At 39.4% G+C, this 19684-nt stretch overlaps 2 protein-coding genes and 1 long non-coding RNA gene across 8 annotated transcripts in view; 1 reads left to right on the forward strand and 2 right to left on the reverse strand.

Annotated features, from left to right (window-relative positions):
• The window catches only part of kat6b (K(lysine) acetyltransferase 6B), a 24824-nt gene extending 16889 nt beyond the window's left edge, over positions 1-7935 (reverse strand). Inside the window, exons 1-2 of one of the 5 annotated variants that reach the window (XM_034860702.1) lie at positions 6328-6585; positions 4455-5313 (exon numbers count right to left, since the gene is read on the reverse strand). In XM_034860702.1, the coding sequence (XP_034716593.1) occupies positions 4455-5072 (618 nt within the window). In that variant the 5' untranslated portion in view covers positions 5073-5313; positions 6328-6585. Of the gene's footprint in view, positions 1-4454; positions 5314-6137; positions 6587-7666 lie in introns of those variants that run through there. The other 4 variants (XM_034860699.1, XM_034860698.1, XM_034860700.1 and 1 more) reach the window with 4 other exon arrangements.
• The window catches only part of LOC117937061, a 57745-nt gene continuing 44240 nt past the window's right edge, over positions 6180-19684 (forward strand). The window contains exon 1 of the long non-coding RNA XR_004655088.1: positions 6180-6302. This is a non-coding gene — a long non-coding RNA (uncharacterized LOC117937061). The remainder of the gene's footprint in view (positions 6303-19684) is intronic.
• The window catches only part of LOC117937056 (adenosine kinase-like), a 102149-nt gene continuing 92794 nt past the window's right edge, over positions 10330-19684 (reverse strand). For both annotated transcript variants that reach the window (XM_034860705.1, XM_034860706.1), the window contains exons 9-11: positions 18975-19089; positions 11829-11915; positions 10330-11512 (exon numbers count right to left, since the gene is read on the reverse strand). In XM_034860705.1, coding sequence (XP_034716596.1) covers positions 11388-11512; positions 11829-11915; positions 18975-19089 — 327 coding nt within the window. In that variant the 3' untranslated portion in view covers positions 10330-11387. The remainder of the gene's footprint in view (positions 11513-11828; positions 11916-18974; positions 19090-19684) is intronic.

The raw sequence follows: 19684 nt of genomic DNA on the forward strand, positions 1-19684 counted from the left end.
TTGGCCACCAAACATGACGTTTCACAAGAACACAAGAACACAAGTCCATAGAAGAACACATATTGAGAAACGCCCTTAGTGTCATACCATCATAAAACAGTCAGTTAAAATTAGCTAAGTAGTCATAACCAGACTAAACCCACACTGAGGTACTCTGGCTTTCATAAGGTGTCCCTTTAAATATGAGAACATACAAGTCCCTAAAGGAGCATCAAACAAACTGCTGCCTCCTTCTTGCTTGAGAGGAAGTTCTTAACGGAAAATAACACTCGCAGCCTGGGTGTGACCATAAATAACCCCCTCATCATCAGTTTACACACTAAGGCCTCGTCAATTGACTGGAGCTTTGAAAGGCACTCTGGGGATGCCCATAATTAGTTCCTGGTTTCTATGACGCAGATCAGTATCCTGACCTCAACAAAATTTGCAACGTCCAGATCTCTATTGGTCCTGACCTACACTGTTTTTTCATCCGTCAACAAACACAAGACAAGAACATCCCTTCAACCTGTCACAGCATCCAAAAGAAACCCAAGGGGAAATGCAACTAGGACACAGTGGGGATTTGGTCATTGTTCCTGGCTGTTGTATCAATTAGTTGTTACGGTGAGGGGAAGCAGTTTACTGCAACATCAATGATTACTCTATTTTCTAACCTGCCAGGTCAATATTTGAAAGCAGGAACTGGCATTAGAAGTGGACTGCTGCTCACACAGCTGTGATCATGGACATAAAAACACTGAAATGTTAATGTGTGATGAGGCTACACCTGTGGAGTAGAACACCGTGACTCAGAGGTAAATTCACAGGATTTTCTAATTGTCTTATGTTACGGGAAAAAAAGAAATGTTGCTCAGCGAGTTGGGCAGGTCTGCAACTGTAAACAATCTTGTTTAACAAGCCTGGTTATAAGTATTCTTCATATGTCAATAATGCCCAGTCAGCAGAGACAGAGAGCGTAGGTATATGTTAGGAGATAACAAAGGCACAGGCTAATTATTGCTAACTAACAAGCTAGTTAACATTAGTAATTAAAGCTAAAAAGCTAATGGAAGCCCAAACTGTGTGCGTGCTTCTTCTGACAATTCGGTGATTTGTCAACTATGCAACGGTAAGTCGCTAAGTTAGCCTATTTTTACAAAAATGTCTGCTGCGGAGCCATAACGTGAGGTACAAGGTAATGGAGCCTTTTATACATTGTCGTGTTTCTTTAGAAAAAAACAACGGACAAAGAGTGTCTTGACACACTTCAGATGTAAAGTTATTCAGTGTCAAAGTTCCGCCAAAACGAATGGCATTCAATGGGATGCTAACTGCAGGTGATGGCTTCGTAGCAAAAAAAAAGGCGCCATGTGAGCTACGCTAAGAGAGGAGAGGCTTATCCCCTTGGGTACGCCGTCTGTAGCTGAGCTCCGCCTATGTATGCAGTTTTAGTGAGTCAGAGATAGCAGTAAGTGTTGCCAACTTAGCGAGCAAGTTTTTAGTTATTTTTAATTTTTTTAAAAGCAACTAGCGACATATCTGCCGACTTTGTGTAGAAAAGACACCAGTATTGTCCAGGGAAACACAAAAACAGTCTTCTGTTCGGTGAATGAGGAGCAGCCCTCTGCGGTGAAAAATGGCCGGGAGACGTCATGATAACGTTGCATTGATCAGGTAATTTAGTTTGTCTTTGCAGAGAACAGAGATACTGTATTTTCAGTTCACTGGTTGTCTTATTTTGTTTACAAGTTACAGATGGAAATGATGTGGGGTACTTATTGTTTACATCTTACTTTGCACAATGGGGTTGTTGCAGCTAGCTCAGGGTAGAAACTATATGACACTAGGTGGTACAATATGAGACAAACAATAACAGAAATTGCCTTCTGCATTTTTGTTTTGCTTTTCCCTCCACTGTACTGAACTCTGAACCGAGGTAGGAGCTGAACCATGACTTCTGTGTACCGTTCCACCCCTAGTTGGTACATGTAAATTGCACATGTTTGGGTTTTACACTCGGACAACAGAACCAAACAGAAGGTGAGCAGATTTATTCTTACTATTTTCTGACTTGACATAAACTGAACAAATAATCTAAAATTCTAATCAATGATGAAAACACTTGTTTGTTGCAGCCCTTCATATAACCCCAAGGTTTGTTAACTGGACTGCACAATGTCTGTCAATTTGGAGTTCATTAAAGTTAAAATCAGAGAAGCAGAGATTAATATTAACATGTTTTCCTTGATCCCAACCCATTCTACGCTATCATTGCTAAAAGATGCAGCCAAAGGCACTTTAAAACAAGGCTTCAGTGTTGTGGTTACTTCAGAGTTATTACTTCTTGTTTATGTACAAAATGTTAATGTGAGTCATCTTTATCATGAAATATCATCCTGAACAACAAGTTTCTTCAGAACCTTAAAACTCAGATTTTGGGCTACAAACTATAGTAAATATGATTTATACACGATCATTTTAGATATAAGTAAGAACATTAATGTAAAGAGCTTATAAATAATAAGACATCAGTGCTAACATGCAGCCTGTGCTTTTAACTGCTGAAATGTTCAGAGCTCTTAGGCAAGCTTTTTTTTTTTTAAATAAGTCTTCACTTCATAACATAGTCTCTGCTTACTGAGCCACGAAGTATAATCCAGGAACTGATGAATTAATTTCCATCAGGAATATTCTTAGGCCTGATGATTAAAACCAATAGCTATTTGCAATCTTCACTGCACAAAAGTGTGAAAATAAAGAAACAAATACAGCTAAAGAGATGCTGATGATTTACTTGGGGATTCTAAATTAAGCACATTACAGGAAATGATGCTGCTTCAAAAGAGCAGGCTGTCCTGAGTGAGGGGGTGGGGTCCTATTAGAAAACTGCTGGTAGAGAGAGAGAGAGAGAGATCTCAAATGGTTGCATAACGCAGCAAGAAAGAAAAAAAACACTCATTCCTTGCCTTTGTTCCTTCCAGAGTCTCTTCAGAATCTAATACACTCTAAACCAAGACTGCTCTTTCTTTTACCTCAAAGTATCTTTTATTCTCAAAACACACACACAGACAAACACACACACACACACACTTGTGCTTCAACAACTTAACAGGCAGAGATGTGTCATCCTTTGAAGTGAATGGTAAACCTGGACTGGGCTAGGTGATGTCATCAGGCTTGGAGCAATAAGTTGAAATGTTCCAAATGGAAAACAGCAGGCCGTCCTCAGTTATGAGAACCATTGCAGGACACTGTGTCTCTAAACAGTTCTCAGTTTCACTTTTGGTCTGACCACAGTCACAGTTGTGACTGCAGTATCAAGGTGTCGCTTCCTGAATATTCACTGTGAAACTGGGGGGGAGCAGGGTGACATCTCTATAGCTTGGTGCTGCTCAGCTGCATAGCTTGTGCATATACTACTGGACGGCACTTCATCTTGACACACGGTTTGCAAAGAGCCCTTACAACAAACTACCTAGATGAGTGTACACTGCACTTTAGTGCCATATCATGAAAAATATTTTCCATGAAATACTCTCCTGCGCTTGACAGTGTCTTAAAATTGCAAAGCAAGTACAAAGTGCTGTCATTTTACAGACTTTTGTCTGCAGTGTGTGTGCTTAAGCCCAATTAATAGAGACACAATCTCTGCAAACTATAAACCACCCCTAAGGTGCCAAAAGCAGCAGAAACAATTCAACCTGGAAGTTTCTACATATGGTTTTATTTACTCTCTAGGGAATCTCTGTTAGCTCAGAGGTCATAAAAACTGCATGTAGCTTAAGAAAACTAACATATATATATACATATATATAATGTGGTTATATATAACCACATATACTTCAGCTGCCATTCCTCACTATTTGTGACAACTAGTTTATGCTCATGAGCATGTTACTAACCAATAAAATATTCCATATCGGTTCACTGATGCTTGCTACTCACAAGACAGCCAGCCACATCCCTTAAGGCCATTAGGCTAGTGTTACATAACCTGTGGGAAGCCTACAGCCGACTGCCTACCACACACTGCCAGCATGACTTACTGACTATCCAAGCTCTCATATTATGGAGACCAACAGCAACACAGACCCAAAGGGACGCACTCTTGATGATGTTGTTTCTGACCTGCCAAGCTAAAGTCCCACAGATATAAGACCACAATTGTAAAATTCCTATCAAGCAAATGCCGCTTAGTGGTGGCCCAAGCTTTCAAACTTCCTCTTTGGTAATGATGTCATGGAAATGCCACTGTTAAGGTTCCAAAAAAAGTCCTTGGTTCTCCCTAAACAAAGTTTTACTACATGTTAGAGCTAGAAAAGAAATCAATAACACATTAACAACAAGAGAAAGTTATTCTATGTATGTTTCCCTTTAGGGTAACCGCAGCATATGACAGACCAATGTCCAGGGAAACATGGGAATAAGCATGAGGTGAAAGAATGAGAATGCAGAGGCCAAGGTGTGTGTACCTGGTCTCGCTCATGGGGGAGGAGTGTCACCGATGATAGGACCAAGGGGGAAGCACTTGGACACCGGGAGCCCCTTCCCTCCATACTGCCATGGTTAAGCTTATACCGCGGGCCATTTTTTAACAACCTGCCGTTGTTTACTGACCGCTTGGCCGCCAGTCGTAACCTCTGCCGGAAAGCAGGGTTATCGACAATGTTTAAGAGGTCATCCTGGTTCCTCAGATACCTCTCGATGTTCTTTAGTGAGGAGCCATGGGTATCATCCAGGCCCTCAATGGCCCTCTTAAGTATTTTATTCCAATCAATGTGGCGCAGATCGTTTGAATTCCATAATGATTCCTTTGATGGCACGGACACATTTGCGGTTGGGATTGATCCAACTCTCCCGGGATTTCCTGGGTCCTTGTAAGAGGCACTCCCCTTATTTGTAACCTTAAGAATAGAGCCATCGTGAACACTTAATTCCAACTGCTCAAGGACGGTCTTCTTGTCCAGTCCATGCGATGTGGCCACCGCATGACAAATTCTCTCCTCTGAAGGCCTCTGCTTTTGCCTTTTGATTTTCTGTATTGCTTCAAGAATCCACTCCGTGTACAGAGGGTTTGCAAGTTTTACCATGGTTGAAAATATAGACTCACAAAAATCTGATCCATACAGATTCCCCCTTCCTGCTGGTGAACACTGGGTACATCCACATCGTTAGTAAAGTCAAAAACGTATGTTCCACGCCAACATCCACATTTCCAAGTCTTCTTAATCCCGGGTATCTGACATTGGTCTTGAGGAAAAGTTGGCACAAATAAATTCCACAATTGTAGTTACCAGCTGACCTGGATGGATATTTAATCCCTGGTCAATTCTAAAAAGAAAAAAGAAATTGGTCAAATACATGTGTAAATTACAATCTCAATCTGCAATTGCTTTTTTCCTCTTATTCACATTCTATAAACTAGCACATATAATAGCTAGCTTTATAGCTAAGGACATCTTACAAGACAGAGCATATATATCAGGAACCCCCTTATTAGTAAACTATAAGTATTAAAGATATTTGCAGATTATTTTAAGAATGTAGGCTAATCTATTAACTATTTTGGATTCAAAAAGTTGAATATTATTCGTTAAACTAAAAAGCATTTTGTAAAAAAAATCCAAATAATAAAAAAATCCCAAAAACATTTCAGGGACCTGCTGGAAGAGTGCCACGGACCCCTAGGGGTCCTCGGACCCCACTTTGAGAATCACTGGCATATTGGATATACTAGGCCAGAGGAATGCCGGACGTTTAAGATGTGTTAAAACATGAGAAACAGATGGATAAAAACAGACGAAGGAGCTGTCATGGTAGCTAAATAAATTCAAGTGACTTAATCCATAGTCTGGCACCCCAATCCACACACCAAACCAGATGTCCGTTTCAAAAGAGACTATTTTTTGTAGAAGTAATAAGTTTTAGCACAATGACAGCTAGAACTTCTACCGAGTGGAAAAGTATAAACAGTCTCCTCGACAGATGCATGTAGCTAGGCTACTCGGTTTCAGATTCCTTTTCGACATAAAAAAAAACAAGTTCACATTTATTTCTGCTGCACGTAATTTTCCAAAATGTCACCATCACATGTCTAACATACGCGAACTGATTAAAAACATAAAAGAACATCATATGTAAAGTTTAACCGTTACCTGTCTGCACGCGACTTTTGACAGCTCGACGTCCGCTAAGACAAACTGATCAGCGCGAGCTTTATGACATTTGTATAATGAATGTTCACTTCCTGACAGCTGCCGTTAAACGTTTGAGGCACGTCTGCAAATAACCACCGAGCTGTTTAACGAAGCAAGAAACCGGTGAGTTAATAACTACGTAACAAACCTAGAGTTGTGGTCCGCTGAGTTGAGCAGATAAATGACAGTGTTGCCAGCATTACTGATGTCACCTAAACAGTCGCCATTTTGTTACAATGTTGTAGTTTACATGAATCCGACATGACGCTGATTACAATCCAATGGAGTCTCATTAAACCTTACCTACACTAATGTGCCCTCCCTAGCAACTTCAATATTGGCTGTAAAGACCAGATCCGATTTCTGGTTTGATAAAGCACATGTCAATCTTTATGTATGAGCTCACTCCAAGAGGCACGGTACTGGCTGTATGATCTGTCACTTCCCTCAATTGACCCGCCTCTTAAGGTGCCTTCAGTGATAAATAGATATCGTTTACTTCCAACACCCATAACATCTGAACTTACTGCTCTAACTGCAGCGACAGGACATAATTAAGTTATAAATACACTACAAAAAGCATAAACTGGCTGAGTAACTATTAAATGAGATACATATTTAACCGCATTTCACAAGCGTTAAACGCCGGCCCACCTTTACTTAGATTCCTCCTTGAAACAGTTGGTTACACTTGAAAGTGATTTGGAACATTTTAGACTTTAATTGGCTGTTTGGTAAATCTATCATTAGTTTGCATAAAACCTGCAAAGGCTATAGCGCTGATTTAAAGTGAAACATATTTTTTGATAAATTCCAGGTAGCATATCAAGACTCCTGCTGGCTAAATGTGTCCAAGCTATCGCCTTTCCGCCTCTTTATCTTCCTCCCTTCAATTTCCCGAGAGGAGCCATAATTCTCCAGATATTTAACATTTCAACTATGTGACGTTAAATTGGCGGCGATAAATAAAGGTGCCGTTTAGCACAAAAGTAGCTCGCTCCACGTCTGCCAGCGAAATTATAAACGTCCTGTGTTGCGCTGTGCAATATGGGCATGACCTCTTTATTACTATTAACTAATAGCAAAAATAGCTCAAATAGCTCCACGAGACAAAAACAGTGAGCCCTGGAGGGAAAAGGGACGTTCAGGAGGGAATACAAGTTAACACGACTGCCGGGAGAGTAGCTCCTTCCTCACTGGTTCTAAATTGTATCGCTAGTTTCTTTAGCACCCATTTCTCAGCTTCAGCTCCGCTCTCGTTTTCCATATTTTAGTAGGAAATGATACACAACCTTCTTGGATTTTCACATCGTTTTGTTAGATGGTCCGCAAACCGACCTATCTATCTCCTATCTGTCGCCGCCGTGGGCGAGAAGGCACAACAAATGAACGGCAAGTTTCATGCAAGGATGGACATATAACTAGTATGCTATGAAAGAAAAAGAAACGATTGCACATTCTACCGTAAATATTTGCTGGTAGTTTACCTCTGTAAGTTTTTCCCCCCCTCGGATACTCCTCTTCATTATCGGGGAAACGTCGAAGGACATGTGCAGCGACATATCCGAGCGATTTCGTGGGATTTGATCTCTTGAAACGAAGGCTGAAAAGCTTGCGCCGAGACATGGAGAGGACCTGATAACAACTAATTGAAAGGTTAATCTACATAGCAGCCTGTGACAAAGTGGTACCCTCCCCCTTCTTCTTCTTCCACTGTAGACATCCCTACTTCAGTGTAGTGGAGCGGACCGTCCCCCCTTTAGTGCGCTCCTACAATGATATTGTCAATTTTACTTTTTTACCCCCTCCATCAACATGTCCAGAGATGAGCCAAGAGGAACATTTTTACACTTCATATTTTTTGGTGCATTAGTCTCGGCAGGCTTAGACATTCATGTCACCCATTCATAACACCCACATTAACATGTATTCCTTTAGGGCATTTTTAACTTCCATTGATGTGCAGTATAGATTTAAGATCCAATGTAAGTTATTCTGACATAAACAAATACATTTTACAGGGCAGTGTAAGATATCATTTCCTAACACCATAATCTGCTAATTAACTTCACCATGCCCGAGGAAGAGCAATAGTTGTTGGCAATATTGTAAACCACTACATTTTCAGTATGTAGATTTACGCTCCCTTCGCTCATTTACCAACTCTTTAGCAGCATCAGAAATCCCAGAAAGCAAATTTTTCATGCAGTAATACAGATCTAATTAGAGGGATAATTGGTAACTTCCCATCACATTATAAACACATTTTGTACTGTAGAGGTGGCTTTAAAAATATCTCAATTGAAAACCATTCTAAAAAAAAAAGACAATTGATGTGATTGGCATTCATTTAATTCCCATTATTACCAATGTCATTTTGCTGCATCTTTATCTATACTTATGTTATTTCCTTGAAGAGTGCATTGGTGTTTTCTAGTTACCTGCATTTTCCCCATTTACAGTGATTATATCATTGATTGTCTTGTTGCCATGAAGTCCTTACAATTGATTTCAATCTATTTACTGATCATTTGGGGTAAAGATTTAAAAATAAAAATGTTATTTCATTGAGGCGCTGCTGTAAAATTGTGTTAAACCAGGTGAAATGTGAATAAAAGGGGTTCCTGTTTGCAAATAGGACTGGTGTCATGATAGAGGCACTGACCAAACCTGCCTGTGTCTGGTTACAATGAATGCCACCCTGGGCCCCAGCAGGTCCTTCACTGCTGCATGGGTCCAGGGATAATTTGAATTGGAGCATGTGCCATTGCAATCTGCCCATCCCCCTCCTCAATCCCTGCCAACTGCCACACTGGTGTTCAAACACTGCTGCCCATCTGCGGGGCAAAACACTGGCCAGGGCCCCAGCTACTCCTGCATTCAGAAAAATATATTGTGGTCATGAACTCACTTTTGTAAGCGACTATCATAAAGTCCAATTTTGCCTCTCCCTAATTGTTAACAGCATATTTAACTTAAAACAGTAAATTAAGAGATTTTGTATGTTGCTGCCAGGCAAAACAATTGACATTAAATAGTTTCTAAATGCCTTGGGTCCAGTGTAGCTAACAAAACAGAAGCATAGAATTGTAAAATGTTAATTAAATGCACATATTATACGTTTGTTTTTATTGCATACATTTAGCAAAGGAAAAGTTTACCAGGAAAAGTATGTTTAGTAGTTTCCTTATTGTGGGAGGCATTCTCATTACTTGATCATGGCTCCCTCTTTTTGTGTTTGTGTTTTGCCATCTGTCATCTTGAGAAGCAAATGAACCAGCTGCCATGGAGTGTGATCTTGCCCAATCAGAAATGTGGTCCTTTTCAAAGCGCATCTGTGTGAAACCTTAAAAAAAATGCTGATGAAAAAGAAGTGTCTCAAAGTTGTTAATAACATTTTGGCTGGAGAATGTTTTCACCTAGATGCCCTCGATTAGCATAAATGCATAAACTATACCTCATTACAAAAAGGGAGCTCTTATGCAGGGAGTGTACAAACTGCATTCCTCCCGTCACGCTCAGAGAAAATAAAAGGAATATGATGTAACAGGTTTTTATAGGGGAACAAAAAAATGTTTATTCTCCATCACACGTCTTTGTAGAACGGATGAGTCTTGAATTATTTTCCACAACATTTGAGACACTGCCCAACACTTTTGATGGCCCACAGTCACTGGGAGGGGAGGGGCCTCCCTCTGATCCTTGTCTCCAACCCCCAGCGACAGCACAGTTGGGTGCGAAGGATCAGTCTAATTTTCAGGTCCCACAAATGATCGCCATGAAGAGCAACCACTAATCCTTTAACTGAGAAAAATGATCTCCTGTAGCCCTGCAGTCCAGCGCCAGACCCCGAGAGTCCAACGAGGACCAGCATGAGTGGGGGTGAATGGAGCAGGACACCAGGCTGGTCCCGGTCTCCCCACCCCCCAGTTCCCTCAATAATGGAGAGTGTCGAGCTGTCCAAAAGTGATTAGCATGAGGGAGCCTCTGGCTGATTAAATAATGGGGAAATGCACAAACCCTGTTGTTGTTGAGGTTTGTTTTTGTGTGTTTTAAAAAAAAACTTGAACTGCTGGCAAACTACTTATATGTCAAAACTAACTTTGCTTTTGTACAGGAGTATCTTGGTAATACGAGTTTGATATTGATATATTTGTATGATAACAGAAGCTCTTTGCAGTTTTGTACAGTTAAAACGGTCACTTCTGGAAATGGAAAACCACCCATAATAGAGCCCCATGCATAAACTGCATGACAACTGAATATTAAAGTAATACTCAACTGAAAACGTACTACATTTTAAAGTATGTAGTATCACAACACTCAACCCCTGCAGTCTTGAAAACGATTGTAGTTTTCTGCTTCACGATGACACTCATAGTTTGCACTACTAAATGCAGCACTTCTGTGGCACACTTGCCTGCTCAGCTCAGAAGATCCAATAGAAGCAGTGTAATTTGCAAATTATTGGCAAAATAGTTTGGAAAATATTCAGTATGAGGATCAACAGCAGAGAAGTGGATTATAAAACAGGAATTTTCTGTGGACGTTTTTTTGGCCGTGACTCTGGATCACCATTAGAATCGTTTGCAACTTCTGTGAATCGATGCCGACTACAGCTGGCGTCCTTCATTATGGAGCAAACAACAAACATTTTAGAGCAGGATGTCCGTAAAAAATGTCCTATAACCTATCCTGCAGGTTTATGCACTTCTCTACCACTGATCCATTTCTTCACTATGATCCAAACTTTCATCGCTTTGCGAATAATAAATAAATAAATACATACACTACTTCCAGCAATGCTTCAGAGCTATGAGGAAGTGGTGCTAAGACACTGGGAGTGATTAGCTCAGCTGTGAAGATCCAGAGTGTGTGTAACATGAAGAACATACAGTTAAATGGTGCGGAAGTGGTGTAAAAAGTGTTAATGTGGTGAATCATTTGGACACCTTTCAGACCTACAGGCGTTTAGTTTTTGATATTGAAAATATAGATTTTCAATCGAATGCTTCTTTAAACCTTACCATTTTATTCCAATATTTGATACTAGTACATTGTTTGTTGTATTTAAACATCTGAGTTTCATATTTGCTGCAACACTTAGTCCCATGCAGTCACTGTAAATAGAAAAAATGTACATAAAATCCTGAAGCATACATATACAAGTAACTTATGGAAAAGACAAAAGTGCAGTGCTTGGATGCATCAGTGAAAGTCTGGCTTTTCTGGGAAAGTGCATCCGACCCGTTTGATGATGACATTGGCGGCGTAGTGTCCAGCCCGGATACACTCCTCCAAGTCTCTGTCTTGGACCAACGCATAGAGGAATCCTGGGTACACAGAAAAGCAGAGGTCAACCTGTTATCATCCATCCCCTCCAAAAATGTTTGGGGAGCATTTCCCATTAAATACGAGCCAGATACTAATGGTTTTTTAGATAAGGCACAATGCCGTTTCATCCTCAACAGGACCAAAATGATGACGGGTGGTGCTATGATCAGCACATACAGAGTAAAAACAGCAGGCTAAATGTCATGCTCATATAATCTGGAGGCATTACTACGTAACATAGTTGGCCAGTATCAAAGGTTAATTGGGATTCTACACAAAAATCCAGCTGTGTTGAGGATGATTTTCATGCCGTACCTCCCACAAAGGCGTCTCCGGCTCCGTTAGTGTCCACAATATTGTTTTGGTCAATGTCCAAAACAGGAAACATGGTCACCTTCTCACCTGTGGTCAGAAAAACAAGAGGGTTGTTAATTAAAGTTGAACACTAGCGGGTTTGTTTTAAGTTTTCTCCCTATTTGAGCTTATTATTCGACGGTAACTTCATATTTAAAAAAAAAAAAAAAAAAGCATAGGTCATTTCACACAGCAAGGCTTTGTTTTAATTGGAGATAGTTGGTCATGACTTCAGCGACGCATTCTGTAGTTTTATCGCTTATTAATGACGTGCAAAATAGAAGATTGTGACTTATAGTACACATTAACAACATAATAAATATGAAGTAACTCAAAGAAAGTTAGCCTTACTAGGACAGTGAACTTCACTTAGCATCATGGCCACCAAAGCTGAATATAAGCTAACACTTTTTAAAGTTGGGGAAAGACTTTTGAACAACATTTTCACTGTAATCAGTGAATGTTTGCTTGCTAAATAAAATACAGTAGACAATTGATTGTGACAAATGGATTATTCAACTAATGTTTTAGCACAAATGACAATGTTAAACTAAGGGACACTTCTGTAAAACAAATCATGCTATGCCCTGCAGTGGTTTGAATCCATGTCCCAAAAGCAACAGATGATCAAATGCAAAAAATCTCAAAATATTTAGCTTTAGGTGAGTGCTCTGATGTATACAAAAATGCAAGAACAGTTGGTGTAAGTCGTTTCAGTTCAAAACGGAATCCATTAAATGAGGGTCTTTATTATCTTCAGTGGATTATATTGCTTCAATTATCAGTAGCATATGCACTTCAAAAGGACTCCCAGTTTAAAAGAGGGGGTGGGGGGGAAACAAAAATCTACCAGATGACAACGTCTCGAGGTGTAGAGTGACATTAAATCAGCAACTTATGTCAGAACAATCTAAACCACACACACAATCTTCAAACAATCTGAGGGCTCTGGTGTCGACGTGAACCTTCAAAAAGGTGCAGGAGACAAAAGACTGACATGTGGATAAAAGGAACACGAGGAGGCTGACAGACCTCTTATTGAGAAAAAAGGTTGGAAGTTTACAGAGAACACGAGAAAAAAAAAAAACTACAAAATGTTGTTTAATGAGGCTCCCTGCTAATCCAACAATGGCTCACAAAATATCTGCGCTGCAGATAAGACACCCCCCGCCTTACCAGTTTTTTTAATACATTTCTACTGTCGTCCTACAGGGCAAAAGTTCCAAAACCCTCAGCCATGCTTATCAACACATTATGTCAAGTAAATTACTGCAATGCATTCACTGCGAGAGAAACCTCATCAAGCTGCAGTTGAAAATGACATCTTACAGATTAGAACAGGACTGTATTACAGGTCATTTACTGAAGATGTATCAGATAAATAGTATTTAATAAAATGTTCTCTTTAAAAAGGAAGCAGGACAGAGACCTTTTTAACAGCAGACATTTTGGCTTATCATAGTAGGAAAAGCACAAGTGTAAATGATGACCATGGTTGATATGCCATTGATAAATACAACTGCATCAATTTGGGTGAAGTGGTTCCAGGTCATTGTCACTTTCACATGGACACTTGATGGAACTGAACCATTGTTAACAAAATTAGTTTCACCTGGGATTTCCTGCTATGACAAGTCCAAATGTCTGCCGTGAAAAAGTATGGTGTCACGTTGATAATAAATTACAATAAGACAAGAATCCGTTTAGGATCAGCTAATTAGTAGCATAACGACTTTGCTTAATGCCACAGATGAAGCTAGAGAATCCTCTTCCCTCTTAAAATGATTAAACGCAATGGAAAATGTGCTCATAATAAATTACAGTTATGTCACTTATTCAACAGTTAAGAACCATTCAAATGTGGTTGCGTTCATGCGCTGCACTTTGCGGCTATAAAAGCGGATGCTTTAAAGTTTGAGGCTGCTGCACTTGTTCAGCACAAAGATTCTGCTTTTCATTAGACCCGAGAAATCTGATATAAATAACTGTGTAAATATGTTTGCGGTAGTTAAAAGAAATAGTTAACCTCTTCAGTGAGTGGGTGGTACGAGCAGTCATGTCTTATTAGAAAGACAGTGTGTAACTAGGTAACCTCTCACATGAAGCTCATCTTTGTGATAACACTACATCCAGAGGTGTCAGAATTCACTGAACAAATTTGAATATGTTAGACCTACTGTTGTGTTGTCGCAATTAGCAGTTCTGGGTTTGGATTATTTTTTTAAAAATCCTTTAAATGAACTAGGCAGTTTTGATTGTATCCCCCTCTAACATGCATTGGTCGTCTTTTGTTCCTCTGTTGTGTCTTATAGGAAATTGCCACTCTATGAGCTGAAGTCACGTAAAAATGTAGCCTCAGTCTATACAAACAATCTAAAAGTAGAACTTGCAAACAGTATCATGATAATCGATAAGTTCTTTAAGTATTTACATTGTTTTACAGATAGCATGCAATTGCTAGACATGCTAGCTGCATGGCTTATGAGATGGCAATGTGAAATATTGCAACAACTACTGAATGGAGTGTCATGGAATTAGCACCGTCATCAGGTCTAAATTCTATTTATTTTCATTATGTTGGTTTAGGACTCAATACTTAAAGAAAATAATAGACAAAACATAGGAACAGAATTGTAATGTGAAAGTGTTGTTGTATATTGTTCTATGGCTGTAAGTTATTGTAAGACCTAAATAATTGTATGCTGTATTTGCATTTCTATTTACTTTAGAATGAGATTATTTTTTGAAAAAAGGGGCAGGACTAAATAAGCTATTTGCTTCCGCCTGCTCATTAAATAAGGGAGTTTAAAGCACTGCTGTGGACATAACATTTTGTTTTTAACTTTAGTATTTTTAATTTGACCTGCACATGCCAGAGGGTGGGATGTGCACACAATTACTTTTATAAACATTACCTGCTAACCCCCAGCATGTTGAGACGGTCATTGTGAGCATGTTAGCATGCTGACGTTAGCATAAATATTGTGGGGTTCTTAGAAATGCTTTAAATAGTTAGCATAAAAAATGTGAACATGTAAATTTGAATTGCAGCACCTAAAATACATACTTTTTAACATTCCTGCAGCTCAATGCTTTCGGTGGCATTTACAGAAGTTTGTGTGAGCGACGTTTCTAAAAGCATGGCAGAATAGACTTCCAATATTTCTTTATATATCAGTTTTAAAGTTGTGTACTCTGCTGCTGAGGAGAGTTCACATGACATCATTGATGCAAATTATTACATTTGACTGACATGTTAAGTTGGGTTACAGTCCAACAATTCCCCAGCCGCCTGTAACAAAAGAGCTCATTGGCAGAAATCTGTCATGGAAATGGCAATAAAAAAAAATTAAAAACTCCTGCCAAAATGCTAGACTTAGTTGTTGCTGGCTTATATAATGTTTGAAAACATCACTTTGCTGAACTCATTTCACTGTTACTTTTAATCAATAAAACTCTGCTGTACCTTTTTTACACTAAAATATTCTTGTTCCTAGAGTTTGTTTGACAAAATGAGTAAAGCAGCAGATTGGTGGAATATGTGGGAGTGTAGTATAGCTGTGCTTTGACAGGTAACTTGCAACAGACAAAGAAAATAACTGAGAAAAGCCTTGAAGGAATTCAAATACTTTCTCTGAGTAGGCTATAATTGTGTGCTTTTGTTAATTCTCTCTTCATAATTCTCTCATAACAACTCTTAAATGGTGGTGATTCAACTTAAGAAATTCTTTTAACAGACGTCTCTTTGAAATGAGTATCAATTAAGTCCTTTATTATTGGCTATTCTTTTTAACAATGCCAATTCACAGCACAACACTGACTGAGAAAATGCTCTCCTGTTAAAAGATGGCAACTGTACGTGCAAATAAGATGACCTTGGCTTTACTAGAAAATGAGCATATAGAGGGTTGTTCTGACTCTGAAATTATGACATACTCCACTTGGTTGTGTTCCAGCACTTACTATTGTTGCTTTGACTGAAAGCAGGTAGACCAAATAGTCGGCAAATCATTCAAATTAACTTTGATCCTGTCACACTTTATCATCTGCAACACAAGTGAAACATAATTTTATATCCCGAGCTTCTACATGACTGGGAATTACACATGACCACTACGCAAAAAGGCATGAGCTAAAATACTCAAGAGTTTAAGTACAACATCTTTATGTGAGAAACTTCCCCAAGAAGACTTCTTCTGGAACATTTCCTGCTGCATTTCAGCCAAACTGGAGTGGAAAACAACGTTACTGCTTTCTTGGCAAACGCAACAGGTTAGGAGCAATTTGACATTCAATCATAACCAGCATCTTTGTTCACAATTGAGTTAGAAAAAAAGGAATACATATGCCTGTAATTACTGTAACCACAGGCAAAAGATCATCGCCAACAAATATCCTTTCAGGGAGACATGGAAGAAAACACTTAACCGTGAGATGCCAAGGAAAAAGAGGTCATATCCTTAGCCCAGAATGTTAATTGATTTTGTCCTTCATGAAGTATAAAACATAAACATCCCACTTTTTCAACAGACTACTAAGATGTCTTCAAGTAGATTTTAAAATAATTCTGCACCATTTAATCTACTGTAACTTTGGGGAGAATGACAAATAAACCTGCTCTAAGAAAAGAGCATTTTGCCTTAAAGCCATTGTTTACTCCTCAGTGATTTACTCATGTGATTAGCATGTATAGACCGGGTCTTTTTTCCAAAGTTGAAATCTGCCTGCTTGGCCCCCTGGAGAGCCCTAAAACTCGCAGAGGAGCAGAGTCAGGCTTTATCAAGTCCTTATCAGCGATTAGAGGGGCTACCCCCGCTGAATGATTGTTTATTAGATCTCCTCACTGTTATGGATCAGGGCACAATGATCTTAATTACTGCTTTAATGGGTGTATAAGCAAAAGCCCAGTGTAGTTCAGCAGTGTCAGTGGCAGCTAAATAAAGGGCCATTTCCCCTGCTCCCAGCTCTTAAAAGGCACGTTTGAAGTGGTGGTGTGATGAAAGGCTCCAAATGAAGGGCAGAAAAAAAAAGAACAATAACACATTGACATCTCTTTTTGGAGAATTATACCATGGAGGAAGGCATTCTCCCATCCTTAATCACTATAAAATGGTTTAACATGACATGCAGAGGCTGGCAAATGATCAAATCCTGACAGGAAGACAAATTGCAAACAAAATGAGAGATCAAGTTTATTAGAGCGCCGCCTCTGGGAAATGAAAATCTTTAATTCTCTTTTTACATTGACATTTATTTGGCTGGCATGAATAGCCATATACACACACACACACACACACACACACACACACACACACACACACACACACACACACACACACACACACACACACACACACACACACACACACACACACACACACACACACACACACACACACACACACACAGTACTACTGTAACTGCTCAACTGCAATGATAGCACAGTCAATGACATTTATCATGTTTGCCTTTGTAGATGACATCTGAAACACATTGTCTTTCATCCCGCCTGCATTCATCATGTATTTTATATAAAGTTCACAGCGGCGTACAGCTCTGTCTTCATGCAGGAGCAATGAGAGAAGCAGGCAGGAATTATCCATCACCTCCAGCACAATGAATTGATTGTTGCTCTTTTTAACTGTCGGGCTCATGCTTAAATATCTATTTTTTAGGAAATGTTCTTCGAGGAATTTTACTTTGAGAAAAAAAAGAAATTACATTTTATTATTTTAAATACATGCTATTAATTAGGACTGGGCAATAATGCTATCCTATTAAAATGTAGCCTATTGATAAATAAAGTATTGATGAATGTCCACCTGATGGTTGATCAAAGTCCAATTTTCCCTCTCCTTTTAGCTCAGTTTTTGTTCTCTACCAACTCCAAGAGGGAAATATCTAGCCTTTAGCTGCTAATTCTACTATGTTCACCAGCTATCCGCTAAAGTGACCTGCTGCAGTTGTAAACAACACTGATGAGAGTGAACCAAAATTGTAAAGTTGCGAGCTGAACAATTAAAAAATTTAAAAACATTTGGAGAGCTGAGGAGAACTGCAGAGTTGGGTAGTAGTTAAGTGGTTTCATTTTTCAGATTAAGTTTTTAATATAAATATGTTGACTACAGCCACTTTAACTTTTATCATACAAAGATAGTCTCTTGAGAGTCCTTGCCAAAATGGCAGCACACATTTTCAGGCAATAAAAGAGAAAATGCAATATAGATTTAATTCAGAAAAGACATGATTAATCAATGACTGATGAATAATGCCTTCGGTGACCTACTGTACAAAGCTTCAGCTTGTAAATACTCATGCCAGCAGTGAAAGTAAGGACACTGGACACATGTAAAGACAGTGTCCTGCAGTGCTAAAAGTCCTGCTGCAGCTGTGCTGCTTTGCAGTCCCCAGTGATGAGTGATATGTTGGAGTCTTTACCTGAGGCCATCTCTCCCTGTGCAGAACTACTGTGAACTGCAAGGGCAATGAGGAGAGACACCCTGTGGCTCCAAGCAAAAGCTCCCAGTAGTAATCGGAAACTATCGTATTTACCCACACCGCTTAAACTTGCAACCATTGCTCAATTATGGTGACACTGCCTTTTAATGTCCCACTAACAAATATACATCACATCAAAGGAAATTGGATTGATTTATACTGAGGACTACTGTTGTCAACCTCTCCTCAAGGTCCCTCGGCCAGCCTTTTGCAGGACTCTTAAGGTGTAAGAGAAGCATTAAAAATTGCTGAGGACTGGCCTGGAGTCTGTCCAAGACAAAGTTAGAAGTACTTCAAAAATCAATGCCTGCTTTTTGCATCCCCCACACTTCTTTTATGCACTGAAATGACGGAATGTGGTGCAAGCATTCTTTTTTCCAACATCTGGGGTCAATATTTCAGGTTAAACTTCAAAGAAATTACTGATCGTGTTGGGCTCTCTTCAGTCAGCAATCTACTATCTATTTAAGGCTGCATTCTGCAGTTTTGAGATATGAGGTCTAAGTGAAGGGTAAAGATGTCCAAAAGAGGCAAAAGTTGGGATGGCTTTCAGTGATATAGTACATAGGTGAAAATATGGGTTGAACGGAAAACAAAAAAATGGCCTACCAACAGTTGCAACAGTGTCATCCTTGCCCTGGGTGAAGACCACCACTCGCTGTCTCTTCTTATTCTCCTTGGGGAGATTTTGGGTCTTCTTTGCAATCTCTGCAATGTCATCTGTCTGTAAAAACACCAAACCACTGGGTTAATATGTTAAGTTGAATGAATTGATTGTGAAGTGAAATTTCTGAGGAGTTACTCAAAGATCACAACCGTGACTGAGAGGGGTCAGATATTTCAAATCCTGGCAGACGGATCAAGTGATAATGAAACCAGATGCGCTATGAAACTGCTTCGAAAAAGATCAATAGAAGCGCTCAATGATGTTTCCATGCAGTTACAGGAGAGCTGTAAAAGATTAGAATGTCATATTCCTTAAGTGAGATGAAAATAAGCGTGAGAAGATATGCTGTTGTCAGATAAAGCTACTTCTGAGCTGAAGGGATAGGTGGTGCGTGTAGTGTATCATTCTCTTCCTGAAACAGGCCATCTCTCCTTAGCATCTGCACAGAATGGATATTATCGCCTGGAGACGACAGAACTCTCCGGAGTGCTTGCCTTTGATCATGAGATGGATACAAAAAAAACACACCTGTCAGTGCTACTTTATTATTAACTCATCATGATGTACTATGAGCAGGTGGAATGTCTTTATCGTCATCTCGCAGTGGGGTGGACTCTGCTTTTCCATAATACATCACATTGAGGAGCTAGCA

Source organism: Etheostoma cragini, chromosome 21 (genome assembly GCF_013103735.1).
Source record: "Etheostoma cragini isolate CJK2018 chromosome 21, CSU_Ecrag_1.0, whole genome shotgun sequence".
NCBI classification, from domain to species: domain Eukaryota; kingdom Metazoa; phylum Chordata; class Actinopteri; order Perciformes; family Percidae; genus Etheostoma; species Etheostoma cragini.